The 15,346-nt window shown below is 39.7% G+C and overlaps 1 protein-coding gene across 3 annotated transcripts in view; it reads left to right on the top strand.

Annotated features, from left to right (window-relative positions):
• The window catches only part of Armc8 (armadillo repeat containing 8), an 88,376-nt gene that overhangs the window by 12,092 nt on the left and 60,938 nt on the right, over positions 1-15,346 (top strand). For all 3 annotated transcript variants that reach the window (XM_028788051.1, XM_028788054.1, XM_028788052.1), the window contains exon 2: positions 6,041-6,117. In XM_028788051.1, the coding sequence (XP_028643884.1) occupies positions 6,041-6,117 (77 nt within the window). The remainder of the gene's footprint in view (positions 1-6,040; positions 6,118-15,346) is intronic.

The following is a 15,346-nucleotide window of genomic DNA, read 5'->3' as shown; positions in this document are numbered from 1 at the left end:
ACAGAGAGAAAGGAGACTGTGACAAGAGAACCTTCTCGAATGGCATCCCATCTTACCTGCTACATTTTGTTTATCAGACTGAGGTTTCTAGTCCAGTGCTCACTTGAGGGAAGAGACTGCACCAGGGCATGGATCAGCAGGTGGGGATCACTGGAAGCCATTCAGGAAACACGCTGTAGATGGTAACCCTGATGATGAAAGGAAAATTGCACCATATGATACTCTCTACAACAGAGCACAATTTGTGACTTGTCTTTTTGTTTTCCTGAAACACAAAACTTGCTTTGAGCTTTTCTCTCTTTTCTCTGTACCTGTTTGATACACAGGATTTATTCAATAATAAATTTCTTAACATTAATTTACAAATTTGATATCTGTAATTTTCTGCTGATAGAGCTCATTTTTATATAATTTTAGAGAAGTACTATTCAACACTGATATAATATACTTTAATAAATAAATTTGTGATAGCTTTATTGAAGCTTTGAATATGTAGTGTGAATTCACAGCCAGGTTTTGAGGGCATGTCTGTTTTTAGCCCCTCGTCAAAAGGACTTTGTGACTCTGAGCCTAGCTCACTTTGCTGTCCTTCATGATCACAGACTGTATCGCTGGCTATTTTGCATTCCTGCTTTGGTTGGGAAAAAGGAAGAATCACCATATCTTTTTGAGCTATTGAAAGCTACAAAAAAATAACTCAGAGGTCATTGGTATTTTGAAGTGAGAGAGAAGTCTCATCATGAAAGGACAGGATCTCCTAACCTGCTTGTGTCTATGTGCAGGAGTAAAGAAGTTCCAAGATCAGGCTGTCACCCCGTCTGTTGACAAACACAAGGGAGAGCCCGTGGCCTCCGTGTTTAGTCCTCCTCACGCAGCACATACTCACTGTTTCTCTGAAGTGGATTTTGTATGTCTTCACATGAACTGCAGGTAGCCAGGAACTCTAGGGTCCTTTCTTATACCACTGGTCTGTCTACTTCTCTACTCTGCATTCCCTGCCTTCTGTTTATTTCACTACATGTTCATTATGCTTAAATTCTGTGATCCCTTTGTCTTTGTTTAAAACAAAACAGGATTCTTGACTTGATGATGTTTCTCCAGCTTTTCTTGCGGTCTTCTCAGCTAATGTTTTTTTCCTTCCATTTCCCTCATAGCACTCGAGAAGTGGGCAGAGGTGTTTCATATTCCTCCTGGTGTTTTCAGACCCTTTGAATCACATCAGATTTCTCATCTGTGATCATTCCTTTGCTTAAGATCTCAGCTTCTAGCTCATGTTAACTCTAAATCATCGCTTCTTTGATGATTTATGGGAATTTAGTCTTCCCCTCCTTCCCTCCCTCCCTCCCTCCCCCCCGCCTTCCCTCTCGCCCCCCCGCCCTCCCTTCCTCCCGCCCTCCCATCTCTTCCTCCTTCCCTTCCTCTTCCTCCTTCCCTCTCTCTCTTTCTCTCTGTCTTTCTCTCTCTCTGTCTCTCTGTCTCTCTCTCTCTCTGACACACACACACACACACACACAGAGAGAGTCTCTTTATGTAGCCCTGGCTACCAGGCTGGCCTTGGACTCACAGAGATCCTTTTGCTGTTGCCTTCCGAGTGCTGGGTGCACCACTACACCTGGAGGAATTTTAGTTTTCCATCTAAAGGCTTTTTAAAAACTGTAGCCATGTCTGATAATCATGTTGTCCTGACTTTAGTTCCAGCTTCTATGATTGTTTTCTAGACCTTAATTTACCTGTCACTAAAATCATTTCAGCATCTCTATTTCAGGTATATTGATACTGTCTTCTCCCAAATCATTCCCACTAATCCATCCTCATTATAATCACACCTTCAATTCAAGTGAACCCCTCTTGGAGCTTTACTGTGTTTTCCTGGTAAAATTCTCACTGATGCCTGTCCCTGAATCCAGCAGCCAGGTGTCAGTTATTATCTTATGAAACGTATCACTAGCTTTAACATGGTTGACTCCTTGAAACATTCTGTGAGTTAACCTCATGCATTTCTGTCCATAATACTGAATGTGGAGCACAGATTTCTGGCCTTGATCTATCCATGATCACTGCCTTAGTGAATAAGATAACTTTTCTGGTTTGTGTTTATAGTTCATAACTTTCCCCTAAATCCCAAACTCAACATATACATCTTCACTTGGGTTGTTCAATAGGAATTCTCAGTCCTAGCATAATCAGAAGCCTTTTTTTTTTTTAAATCTTCTTACCTCAATCTGTACTTTTTAAATCTTATTCATCTCATTAATTGGCAAGTTGGTCTTCTAGTTGGTTAGGAAAAGCTTTCAGTATTACCCTTGGCTTTTCTTTTTTCTCACATCCTACATCCAACCCGATAGCATTTTGGATTTCTTCATTTATCAGGAGTCTGGGTGAATATTACCTCCATAGTGTTCACTCTGATCCTGGCTACTGTCATGAAGTAACTGAATTCCTGGTTATTGAGATAGCCTCCTATTTGACCTCCCTATAGCTATCTTGTAGCCCTTCCCTTTTCTCTACTCATTCATAAAATTTACAGCCAAAACAAAACTTTAAAAACATGTCAATCATGTATCTGTTTTATGATTTCCAAACTCATGCCATAAACATTAAAACCCTAACAGTAACTAACAAGACTCTACCAGTGCTGTGTATAGAAAAATAATGAATACTGTGTAACTAAACATTTTCTAGCAGCCATGCTATTACATGTAAATAGTAAATATAATTTAAATGTTAAGACCCAAATATCAAAATACTGCTTCAACTCACCTGTGTAAGTAGTTAATGAGATTATTTACTTTTGAGATAGTAAGTCTTGGAAGTAGTGTGTACTTCATATAGTTCAGAAAAAATATTAGAAATACTTGTTTTTTATCTCAACTTCACAAAATTTACAACTGAAAAAGTAGACTCACATATCTTCAGGGAACTCCAAGTATTTTTGCAATAATTGGATGCACCATTGAGTTTTAAACTTTTAGTTTTAAAAGTGGATGAAATTCAGTTTTTATCTGTATTTCAAGTAGTAAAAGAAAGCCATGTGAGGCTAGTGACTGCCATGCCAACAGAGCAGCTCTGTCCCAGCATCCTTGTGGTGGGTCTCATCTCCCACTCCTTTCTCCTTTGCTCATTGTGCTCCAGCGGTAATGACCTCCTGTTCCTGCATCATGACAGACACATTGTATTTCAGAGCCTTGTGTTTATTGGCTCTCTTGATGAAGACTTGCCCTTCTTTAGGCTTTTGCTCAAGTATTACCTTCTTATCAGTACTTAGTACCTGGACTAGTTAACGTCCTTCTTAGCTTTTCATTATCAAACTGTTCCCCAAAGAAACAAGAACTATGGGGAGAGAAGACCTATTTACAGAGAAAAGCAGTGAAATGCAAGAATTATTCCATGTAGACACAGGTATGGTGATGTTAGGAAAAGGCTTGAATCCTCTGGACCTGCCTTCTGTCACAGTGGCTTATGGGAGACATGGCTGACTTACTACACAGTGGAAGGCTATTGCTAATTGAGGAGGAAATTTTGAATAGCCCAACAATCTTGAAAAAGAGTTAGTTGGTGGGGGAGTGGGGGGGCACATTCGTAACTTTATCATTTAAAAATGTACTAGAAAGCTGTGGTAATCAACATTGGTACTCGGATTAAGACTATGTATGTTAGTGATAACAAAGAATAGAAAGAAATCAACTGTGAGCTTCTTTCAGCCCTTGTAAATAGGATTTTCTGATAAGGGCACCAAGATATTCAGTGGATTAAGAATAGTCCCTTTCCACAAATGGTACTTAGACAACCACATATTCACGTTTAAAAAAAAAGTGTGAGTGAATCCACATTAGTTAAGATACTTATCTATGAACCATGCCCCCTTCTTCTGTCTGTTTTAAACATATTGAAAGGCAACAAAAGACACACAGTTGGAGAATAACGGGGAGTGACCTGTAAAACCATGTCAGCCCCTAGCTAGGAGAGAGACTCAAGAGTTTGAGAAGTTCAGAACTTGCTGTTAGAAAGCCAGGGAACAGGTCAGGGATGAGGAGGTGGCTCAGTTGGTAAAGTGTTCACTTCAAGGATAAGTTTAGGCCCCTGCACCCAAGTAGAAAGTTGGGCATGGTGGCACACACTGTAATTCTAGCACTGGGGACCTGGAGTCTGGAAAATGCTTAAGCTCACTGACCAGTTAATCTTATCAAATTGGTGTCCCCTACAGTCAGTTAGACTCTTATCTAACTTAAATGGTGTGGCATAACTTTTCTACTTGTTTTACAGATTTCCTTAGTTTACCCCTGCTTAGAATTTTTTAACTTTTATTTATTTATTGTTTGTTTTATGTGTATGGGTGTTTTGCCTGTATGGATTTGTGTGCACCACATAGGTACCTAGTACCCACAGAAGTCCAAAAAGGGTGTCAGATATCTTGGAACTGAAGTTACAGCTGCCTATGAGCCACCATGTGGGTTCTAGTTACTGAACTCCAGCAAGAGCTTTGAGTGCTTCTAACCAGTGAGCCATTCATCTCTCTAGCCCTGTGTTTATCTAGCTTTTGCTCCGAATGTAGTGTTTCATGATTTATTCTTGTGGTTGCCTGTGGCCTTGTTTGACTAACATTTCATGATCAGACATCTCATTGTTGAGATTGTAAGCCAGGGAAGTGGGGGCAGGTAGCTTTAGAATCCTAACCCTGCTCCTGTTTTTTTTGAGGAAAATAGATTCTAGCAGGTGCTTTAATGCTCATGTGGGGCATAATAATTTTCATTTCTGCTGTTTGGTCTTTTATAAATGGAGTATGAAAATGCACATTGATTTTGATTACTTTTTTATCTGCAAGATTAAGAGTCTGTACACTTCTCCAGAACTAATAGGTGTTGTAGAAGTGTAAGTTGGAACTATGTTGTGGCAGTCAGCCCTTCCGCCGTTTCAGGATTTTGAGGAAACTGGGAATGTTTTTTTCTCCCAGTAATAACCTTGCTAATGGATGGCAGTTCATAAGCACATTCCAACAGACAAGAGAAAAGGAACAGGGAACAAAAGGACTTTTTCCTAGTTTTTTAATATATTGCTACAAATAACATTGCAATTGAAAATAAAATATAAAGAACACCCAACAAAATAAATATTACAGGAAATTGCATAATAAAAAGCATATCCCACAGTACAGATAAGAGGTAAGAGTCTCCCTAACTACTCTTTTTGGAGAGAGGGCTTACTGTGTAGCCCCGGTTGGTCTCCTGCATTGACATCTTTTCAGCTAGCTGGGTTTATAGGTGCATGCTGCCTTGCTTCCCTTATTTTGTGTATTCCAACTTTCCATCTCATCCAGTTCAGACTAGATTGCTCTATTGCTGTTATGAGTTACCATGACTTAGAACTGCCTTTTTTTGGGGGGGGGGTCTGAGGAATGCTATTACCCCACCATTTACACTTTTATCTTTTGTCAGTTTGTTAACTGTGACACTCGCCGCATTTGAGGGACTTCCTTGTACTGCCTTCTCTCTGGGCTAGAGCTGTTCTATCCTGCAGTGTGTTCTAGATAGCTTAGGCCTTAAGGTCACTTACACACACACACATGCACACACACACACACACACACACAGCATCCAGCTGCCAGTGGAGAGCACATGTGCCCACCTCTCCTGCTGACAGCCTGTGGGGCTCAACATAATGGGCTCAGTGCCTAGTTATGCTTCTAATGAGAGCTGGGTGTCCTCTTTCTCCCCTAACCTATAGTTTATCATGCGTTTTCCTCAGAGTTATTTAAAAGACTAGCAAAAAGTAGTATCCTCCTTTAGTTCTAACTTTTAAAATGAACCAATTTTTTTTTAATTGATCATCTTGAACTCTGTAGATTCTAGTTATTTTGAAAACAGAGAAAAAGTCCCCTACTTACATTAGCACTTACATTAGTAAGGAAGCAACTTAAACATGCCCTGGAAGGAGGCCATCTCTTCCTTAAGGTAGACTGTTTAGTGATTTGGTATTGTGGGTGATGCTATGAATTTGTGATTTGCATGGCTTCAGATGTCATCATTTTTCCCCTGCTTTCTAGGAGGTAACAGCTAGCAGTCGCCACTATGTTGACAGGCTATTTGACCCTGATCCCCAGAAAGTTCTCCAAGGTGTCATGTAAGTAGTATGCATTTAAGACTCTATCAAAAAGTCTTGTTTGTCTTCATGTTTTAATCTGCCAAATATTATAACTATGAAAATGCAGGTTTAACTTCTTTCCTTATATTTGGCTTCATTTATGAGATGATTGATTGACAGTCATGACTTAATATTTTATTATAAAAATTCATTTATAGTTTTTAACAACGACTGGCTTCATGTTTTGTAGAACACTTGTTTTCTATTTTAAAATGTTTCCTTTGAAGAATGCTTTTGCTTTTAATATCTATAAAAATAAAATTAAAAACTGATAGGGCTTTGTTGTTGTTTTGCTTGTTTTTTGACTAGCTTATCAACTGTCATCAAAATTTCCAAGTGTTGAAAACTGAAATATCAATCATTAAAAAAGAAAAGAAAAGAAAGCAGTCATTAGAAAATTTAAGTTATTGAGAACAGAGAGCATGTATGTTCTTCTTTTCCCAAAGTTTCTTGATCTTTAATGAGGGAAAACATTTTTTTAAAGGATTTTTTTTTATTTTAATTTTTTTAAATTTTATGCATATGAGTACACCACCATTGCTCTCTTCAGATACACCAGAAGAGGGTACCAGACTCCATTACAGATGGTTGTGAGCCACCATGTGGTTGCTGGGAATTGAACTGAGGACCTCTGGAAGAGCAGTTGGTGTTAACCACTGAGCCATCTCTCCAGCCCAAGGGAAAACATTTTTAATCAACACATTGTAGGTGATTTTGAAATTAAAGTTGGACAAGTAGGATGAGATTTCAAGGGACTAGAAGGCAATTTTTCTTTGCTTGTGTGTTCAGTGGCTGTTCCTTTTAACATGTTAGTTCTGAGGAAGAAGACACATAAGGCTGCTTGTGGAACTGGGAAGCATGGGACCTATAGGCCTCAATTTTGTGCATGGAACAAGGTTCAAAGGAGGATGAGGATGAAATGTGTTTGGGATAGCCATCAGGCCACAAGGATAGGGTCTCGTCCTCTTCCTCTTTTCTTGCTAACGTTTCCGGTCAAATAATACTTTAAATTTTATTCTTGCTCAGCCACGGTAAGCTATATGCTTTGCTTATGACCTTTCTTTTGACTATAATTCTTTTCAAAAATAATTACATGTGGCTGGGCATGGTGGCACACACCTTTAATTCCAATACTTAGGAGGCAGAGGCAGGCAGATTTCCATGAGTTTGAGGCCTCCTCTACAAAGCCTCCTCTACAAAGTGAGTTCCAGAACAGCCAGGGCTACATAAGAAATCTTGTCTTTGGAGTTGGGGGAGGAAAAAGCCAAAACCAAATAAAAGTTACCTGTATGTTTGTGTGCTCAAGTATATTTATGTCACTATATGTATACAAGTGTCTACAGAAGCCAGAAGGGAATGTTGGATTCCCTGAAATCAGAGTTACAGGAGCTTAGGAGCTACCCAGCGTGGGCACTGGGAACAGAACCTCAGGCCTCTCAGGAGCAGCAAGTGTTTTTAACTGCTGCGCCATCACTCCAGCCCCTTGACTGTAATCTTATCCAGAGTCAGGAAAGCTGGCTGCGACTCACTTAAAACATTTGGCACTATTTTCCCCTTTGTTTTAGAGGAACAAAAAGAGGTGATACCTTCTCCCCATGATAAAGTTGCTTTTGTTCCTTAACTGAGAGAATTTGTGATGATTTAATCAGCTCTTTTAAAGACTAGTTTGAATGTTATCAGAAAAAGTGGTATGAAAGCCTCCATTGAGTAAATTAGTTGTGGTTATGACTACCCAATTAGTGGAGAGGGTAGGTCTACATGATGTTGCTCTGTAGGCAGCAGGCACTCATTCCATGGACCAGACAGCTCTCTAGATAGACAATACTGAATATTACTTAGGATTGAATGTTCAGTGTATATTAGAAGATGATACTTCCATCATCATTACTGCTTGGTAGGATTTACTCGTCAGACATCTTACCTGGTTCCTTGGGTTACATCTGATAGAGTAACTGAAGCTGGTGCTACTTGTCACTTTCAGGAACATCTTAATTTCCCAGAGACCACTATAGCTTTCCAAAAGCTAATAAGTAAGAGAGTTCCAGAGTAGGAGATGGAAGAGCAGGGGAGACACTGAAGTGTAACACAACAGCTTAGGTGGGATACATTAGATAGCCTTAGTGCCTCCTGAAAAGGGTCAGGTCTTAGACATGATTGGCTGTCAGGATGGGCAGACAAAGGAAAGGCATTGATATGAAGCCCTGGATTGAGAATGGGTTGGAGTTGGCCAACAGTATGTTAAATCCCTGGTTGTGTCATTTCCTGGTGGGGTCCTTTCCTGGTCATGTGTTTGAGCCAATTACTCAATTTCCTTGAACCTTTGTTTCATCACCTTAAAGAGAAAATAACCACTCATCCTACCAGATTGTTGTAAGAATTATAAAATTCAGTGCCTGTCATGGGCACCATCACTTAAGTAGTGGCTGGTTGTTATTGGCCCAGTTTGAAGTAACTTTAAAAAGATATGGAAAGGCATTGCTTCCCTAGTTTCCTCTCTGTTTTGTGGAGGTTCATCAATACAATATTGATAGAGGAAAAAGGGAACCACAGTGATATTTAGGAAAAAGTGCATGTATTTATTTACTTTATGTATATGAGTACACTGTAGCTGTCTTCAGACACACTAGAAGAGGACATCGGATCCCATTATAGATGGTTGTGAGCCACCATGTGGTTGATGGAAATTGAACTCAGGACCTCTGGAAGAGCAATCAGTGTTCTTAACCACTGAGCCATCTCTCCAGCCCTAATCCTTTTTTATACACATTTTCATAAAATCACATAGAAGCTATGTTGGATACAGTAGATATCTAGAGGAAAGTATTTAGACTAGGGCCAACAAAAGATAGCCTGCTTGTTTCAGAGGAGAAATAGATAAACTGAAGTAAACAATTACAAATCTAAAATGTGCAAATGGAGGAACATAAAAGAATTGATAAGAACTATAGCTTAATCTACAAGACAACTCGAGTTCTATGTTTTTGCATAAAAATTTATTTTTCTCACAAAAGATTATGAACATAGGTAAGATATCAGGAAAAACAAAGTTGAAGAAATTAAAGGTAAGCAATGAGTTTTCATCTTAGTCTGTAACTAGTAACATAACTATAAGTATAGAAAGCTACCTTGTGGGTAATGCAAGCATGCACATGTTACCTAGTCAGTGAATGCAGCCTCGTTCAAAAAATTATATTAGCAATCGGTACTACTTGACAGTTGTTAAAGAACGAGCAGTTATCTAACGTAACTTTTTTGTTGGTAGTATAACATTCCTCATGAATTCGGATCCTACTATATCAAAGGCTTGAATACAAAATCCGATCTTTTTTTTTTTTCCTAAACAAGCAAAGTTTCATATGCATGACTGAGTAGAAGAGAGGTGTGGTGTGAGATTTTTGCAGATAGGAGTGGTACTCATGTAGGTCATGAACTGTGGTAGAATTGGCAGTCACAAAAGGGAGTAGGCATAGCAGACAGACTAGATAGACTACATTGCCAATTCTCAGCTTTTTCTAGTATGGAGAGCTGTACGTGGTTTTAAATAACAATTGTAGAAATAGAACATGGTAGTAGCCATAATTCTAGCACACAGGAGGCAGAGGCAGGAAGAACTTGAGTTTCGGGCCAGCTTTGGCTACATAGCAAGTTCAAGGGCAGCCTGGGCTATATGATACCTTGCCTTAAAACAACACCAGCAAATAACAAAGGACAATTAGAGTACAGTTTTTTGTTTTTTTTTGTTTTGTTTTGTTTTGTTTTGGGGCAAGGTTAGCATGGTATTGGTTCAACTATCTTAAATCTCATAGTTGAAGTGTTCAAAGATTTTACAGATCATGAATCAAATCTACTTAACACTCCACCCCCCACCCCCAACACACAAACACACATGTGCCATGTGTTTGAAAACATCTAAACAAGGCTTCTGGTCTGGTTTTTATTTCAGTGATTTTTCAAAAGAAGATCAATTGATATTCCCATGTAACCATGCATTTATATCCCTGTGTTGAAAGGGAAAGGTGACCTGAACAGACATGGCTGGCTCTATCAGTTCAAAGTTGAGTATAATCAGGGTTAGCCTTGATTCCTCCAGAAATTCACAGGTAGTTGTCAATCCCACAGTAGTGTAAACTGTGAGATTCTCACCAAGAATCAGTTTTTAAAGTGCTTTCTAAAGGATTTTATTGTACTGAGATGAGGTTGTTATGGTAATGATTATTGTTTTCTGGTTCCAGAAAGTAATATGCCTCTGCTTTTGATATAGACAGGTTCATTTCTTCTGTTTTCTTTTCTTTTGAAATGAACCAGAATTAGTAGTAGTTTATATAAAAATGAAGTATTTGTTTCTTGAGAAATTTTAAGTTACAAGGTTAACTTTTAGCAATATTTTCATCTCTCCATGTAGGCAGTAACTCTTCAGAAAAGGCATCATAGGAGTGATGTTTTGTACCCTTTGTAACACCTAGTACAGTGCAGAGCTCAAAAACTAACCGTTGACTTTCAGAAGAATGTAAATAAATCATGCCTGCCCTTTCCCCAGTATCAACAGACAAGATAGACAAAAAATTGTGTTGTTTTGATCTCCTGGGAAAAGGATGTCGTACTAAAAGTTAGAAATGCTTTTATTTTGTATACAGACATAGAAAATAAAAAGAAAGATTACAAATTTTCTTTCTCAAAAGGTTGCTATAAAGGACTCATGTGTAGAAGAAAAAAAATATCATCTGCCATAGAAGGCATGAATTGGTTCTTTTGTTTTGCTTTGGTTTAGTTTTGTTTTTCAAAACAGGGTCTCCCTGAGTAGTCTAGGCTAGCTTAAAACTCATAAGCCTTTTCTTTCAGCCTGTCAGTGCTGGGGTGGTAGGTACAAGCCCCAAACCTGGTGATATACTTGGATCTGCCATTTAATATGCAGGTTCTCAGAAACAAGCAAGCATACAAACTTGAGCTGCAGCTTTCTCATATGTAAATGGGGTTAAAACACCCAAGGCTGCCATGATGATGAAATAGAGTAGCAGGTACTATTTAAACTTTAAAGATAGATGGGACGGATGGACAGACAGACAGACAGACAGACAGGCAGGCAGGATGGATGGGTAGGTAGGTAGGTAGGTAGGTAGATGGAGTACTACACAAACTTTAAAGATGGATGGATGGATGGGTGGGTGGATGGATGGATGGATAAATAGATCTTACATAGTTTTGTTATACTGATGTCTTCATTGGGTAAAGAATTATTGTAAGTAATGATCCATATAGCAATGTCTCTGATATTTTTAGGTCAGACTTAACATTCTTGCTGGTAAAAGGAAATGGACTTACAGCCTAAAAAAGAGATGAGTGTGCTCCAATTAAATGTTCCTAGAGAGACACCTACCCAAACCTGGAGCTGTCAGGTCATCCTGTGGGGAGTGACGTTAACATCATTATTAGACTGAGGAAAGGGATGATTAGATGATGACAGGTAGATTGACAGATTCTACTGTGTACTTAATGTGGTGACTGCCATCTCTTTTTGTTTTAACAGTTTCATGAAAATGACCTGTTAAGTGATCAAAGTAACAACTGAACTTATTTAATTTGCCTGTGTAACATGGCTATATTTACTTACTGGAGCCAAAGCAAACATTCTTTTTTTCTTAGACATTGATACAAACTTTTAAGAGAATTAGAAAATTGGTTTTGTGTGTGTGTGTGTGTGTGTGTGTGTGTGTGTGTGTGTGTGTGTTGTCTGTAACACACTTTACTTTCAGGTATTTGGAATGGGTCCACAAAGTATTGTAGGGATAGACACCTCATTTTTTTTTTTCTTAGTTTAGGAAGGATGAAGGGGAAATGAGGAACAGGATTGAGAGTTCTGTAGTAGAGAACCAAAGCAGTGTCTGGCATGCCAGAGCCACAACAGGCAGTCTCTGGGTTGGCTGTGCTGTGTTATTGTGGGAGGAAAGGAAACACTAAGAGTGGGAGGTGATGAGAGTGCAGTGCAGACTGCTACATTAGAATCGTAGTAGCCAGGCAGTGGTGGCGCACGCCTTTAATCCCAGCACTTGGGAGGCAGAGGCAGGTGGATTTCTGAGTTCAAGGCCAGCCTGGTCTACAGCGTGAGTTCCAGGACAGCCAGGGCTACACAGAGAAACCCTGTCTCGAAGAAAAAGAAAAAAAAAAAAAGGAATGGCAGTGACTCAGAGCTGTCTTTAAGAAGAAGCCAGTATAGACTTCCAGTGGGAGCCCAACTGTTCTTTACTGAGGTCATGGTATTTTACTGTTGTATAATTGTGTATCAGAAAGTATAGCAGATAGATCATAATTCAAGGCAGTGTACCGTATAGACCATGACATGTTTCAAGGCACAGGCCAAGAAGATTCTGTACTTTTCCATCACCTGACCCCTCTTACCCCCTCCCCTTGCAAAACATGCTATAAAAAAGCATTTCATGTTCAAAAAAAATTAAATAAAAAATAATAAAAAAATAAAAAACTTTAATAAATCTCATTCTGCCTCATAATGAATAGTTAATTATCTGCTTTAAATCATCCAGAAGATGTGAGGGAAAGTTTACAGAGAGGGTTAGATCAGTCTTTGAAAGACTTAGCCTTAGATGGTTAATGGAAAAGCATGAAGTTTCAGTGTTTGCCCCAATACATAAAAATCGCATTTAGCAATGCATGCTGACGCCAGCTTTCAGCACACCTCTAAGCACTAGCATTCCCCAGTGATTACTGAAGAAGATAATTTTAGAAGAGTTGGTGCTTTTTGTGTATCTTAGGAAGGTGCTGGGGATTGAACCCAGGGCCTTGAGTATGTTAGGCAAGCTCTCTACCATAGAGCCATACTCTCAGCTAATAAATGTGCTTCATCTGTTGAGTTGGTTTTTGTTGTTTTTTACTTTCGCCCCCCACTTTTCTACCAGATCATGTTTGCCAACTCTAAGTTTTTCTAGAATGTAACTTTTAGGATTGCAAAGTATTCTTATATATTGTAGACCTTTACTATTTAAAACAGGGAGAAGCGAAATTGTTTGGGGGAGCTTATTTTGGGATACAAAAGAGATGGATGAACTGACAACCTGAGTGCCACCTAACAGTGGTTGTAATAACCCCTATCCAGTTTCCCCTTATTTTTTGGTAACACTGTTATACTATCCTGCAATGTTTTAGACTCATAGTAACAATACCTACTTAATACACTTAATCCCCAGAAGAAAGTAATGTCTTCCCTGTTTATAGAGATAAGATGATTATAGTGTTCTCATATGTAATCCTTAGGTCTAGCTATAGTAAAAACCTTCTGAGGTAGTTGATTGTGAGAACTGCCAGGGTGTCCTGAGACAGCTGTGTGCTGTTGATGACTCACTTGGACAGAGTGAATGCTGCTGAACTGGTTCTGATTTTCCAAATGCTTAACTTTTGATTAAAATGAAAACTTTTACTTATGTGACATATATGCTACAAGAAAAAGGGCCATTTTCTTTTTATTTGTTATATATTTATTTTACATCTTTACCACAGTTTCCCCTCTTCCCTCCCCTATTTAATACTTTCCTTCTTCCACTTCCCTCCTCTCCCCCACCCATTCCTCCCTTTCTCTTTAGAAAAGGGGAGGTCTCTGATAGATATCAATCAGCCTTGGCATATCAAGTTGCAGTAAGACCCCATGCAGTTTCTCCTGTTGAGGCCAGACAAGACAGCCCAGTAAGAGGAAAGGACCTCAGAGGCAGGCAACAAAATCAGAGACAGTTCCTGCTCCTATTACTAGGAATCCCACATGAAGACCCAGCTACCCAACTGTTACATATGTGCAGAGGTCAGACCTATGCAGGCTCCCTGGTTGGAGGTTCAGTCTCTGAGCTCCTATGGGCCCAGGTTAGTTGATTCTGTAGGTTTTGTTGTGGCGGCCTTGACCTCTCTGGTCCCTTCAATCCTTTCTTTCCCTCTTCAGCAGGATTCCCCAAGCTCTGCCTAATGTTTGGCTGTGGGCCTCTGCTTCTGTTTCCATCAGTTGCTGGGTGAAGCCTTTTTGATGACTGTAGTAAATAATTATATTAAAAATCTCAATGTTGAGAGCTGGGGAGATGACTCAGTGGTTAAGAGCATTGACTGATCTTCCAAGAGGACCTGAGTTCAATTCTGAGAAGCTACATGGTGGCTCACAACCATCTGGAATGGCATCTGATGCCCTCTTCTGGTGTGTTTGAAAAGAGTGACAGTGTACTCATACATAAAATAAATAAACCTAAAAATAAAAATCTCTATGCAGGGTTTCTTTCCACCTTTGACCATTTATGTTCCCAGATGAAAAACACACACAGCGTTTATATTTTAATATGCCTTAGGCAGCACAGTAGCTGGGCAACTGCCTGCCCTCCATGCTGTTAGAATCCACTTTTCTACAATAACTCTGAGTTACTATTTACTAATTCCATGTTCCATCTGGGCCGCACTTAACTCCAATTAGTCAGCACACATGGCCATGTTTTTATGGCCCAGCTATCCCATTGCAGCTCTCTTCCTCCCTCCTACATGTTCTTCCTCTTTGGCTACATTCTGCTTCTCTCCCACTCCTTGTCTCAAGCCCAGGAAACCATACTCCACCTATTTCTCTTCTCCCCAGCTGTTGGCTGCTGGCATCTTTATTTACCAAGCAGAATTAACTGGGGGCAAGGTCCCTGAGTGTCATGTGTGTCATGTGTCTTACCTGTGGACTCTCTCTCCACATGTCCTTGGGGCAGACAGTTTTGGGGGGATGCAAATTAACATTATAATACAAGTAGCATTAGGCCAACCCACTACAGATGATGGTTATAGTAGGCTTCTGTCTGCAAGTATAGCAGAATAGTATTAGCAGTGTCAGGGGTGGATGCCACTCATGGCATGGGTCTCAAGCTGGGCCACTCATTTTCTGCTCCATCTTTATCCTGCCACATATTATAGGCAGGACAAATTGTAGATGGATGGTTTTGTGGCTGGGTTGCTGTCTCAATCCAGTCCCTCCAGTGGAAGTCTTGCCTGGTTATAGGGGATAGCCAGTTCAGGCTCCATATCCCCCATTGCTAGAAGTCTTAACTAGGGTCACCCTCAGATTCCTGAGAGTTTCCATTGTCCTTGATTCCTAGCTCCTCCCAGAGATGCTCCTTCACCTCTGGTCTTAGCTGTCTCTCCCAGTACTCCTCCCTCTGTCTCCCCACTCCATCCCTCCTATTCCCATGCCTCC

Source organism: Grammomys surdaster, unplaced genomic scaffold (genome assembly GCF_004785775.1).
Source record: "Grammomys surdaster isolate TR1022 unplaced genomic scaffold, NIH_TR_1.0 125698, whole genome shotgun sequence".
Taxonomy (NCBI): Eukaryota; Metazoa; Chordata; class Mammalia; order Rodentia; family Muridae; genus Grammomys; species Grammomys surdaster.
The sequence above is the reverse complement of the archived record's forward strand: the minus strand, read 5'-3'. Positions and strand labels throughout refer to the sequence as shown.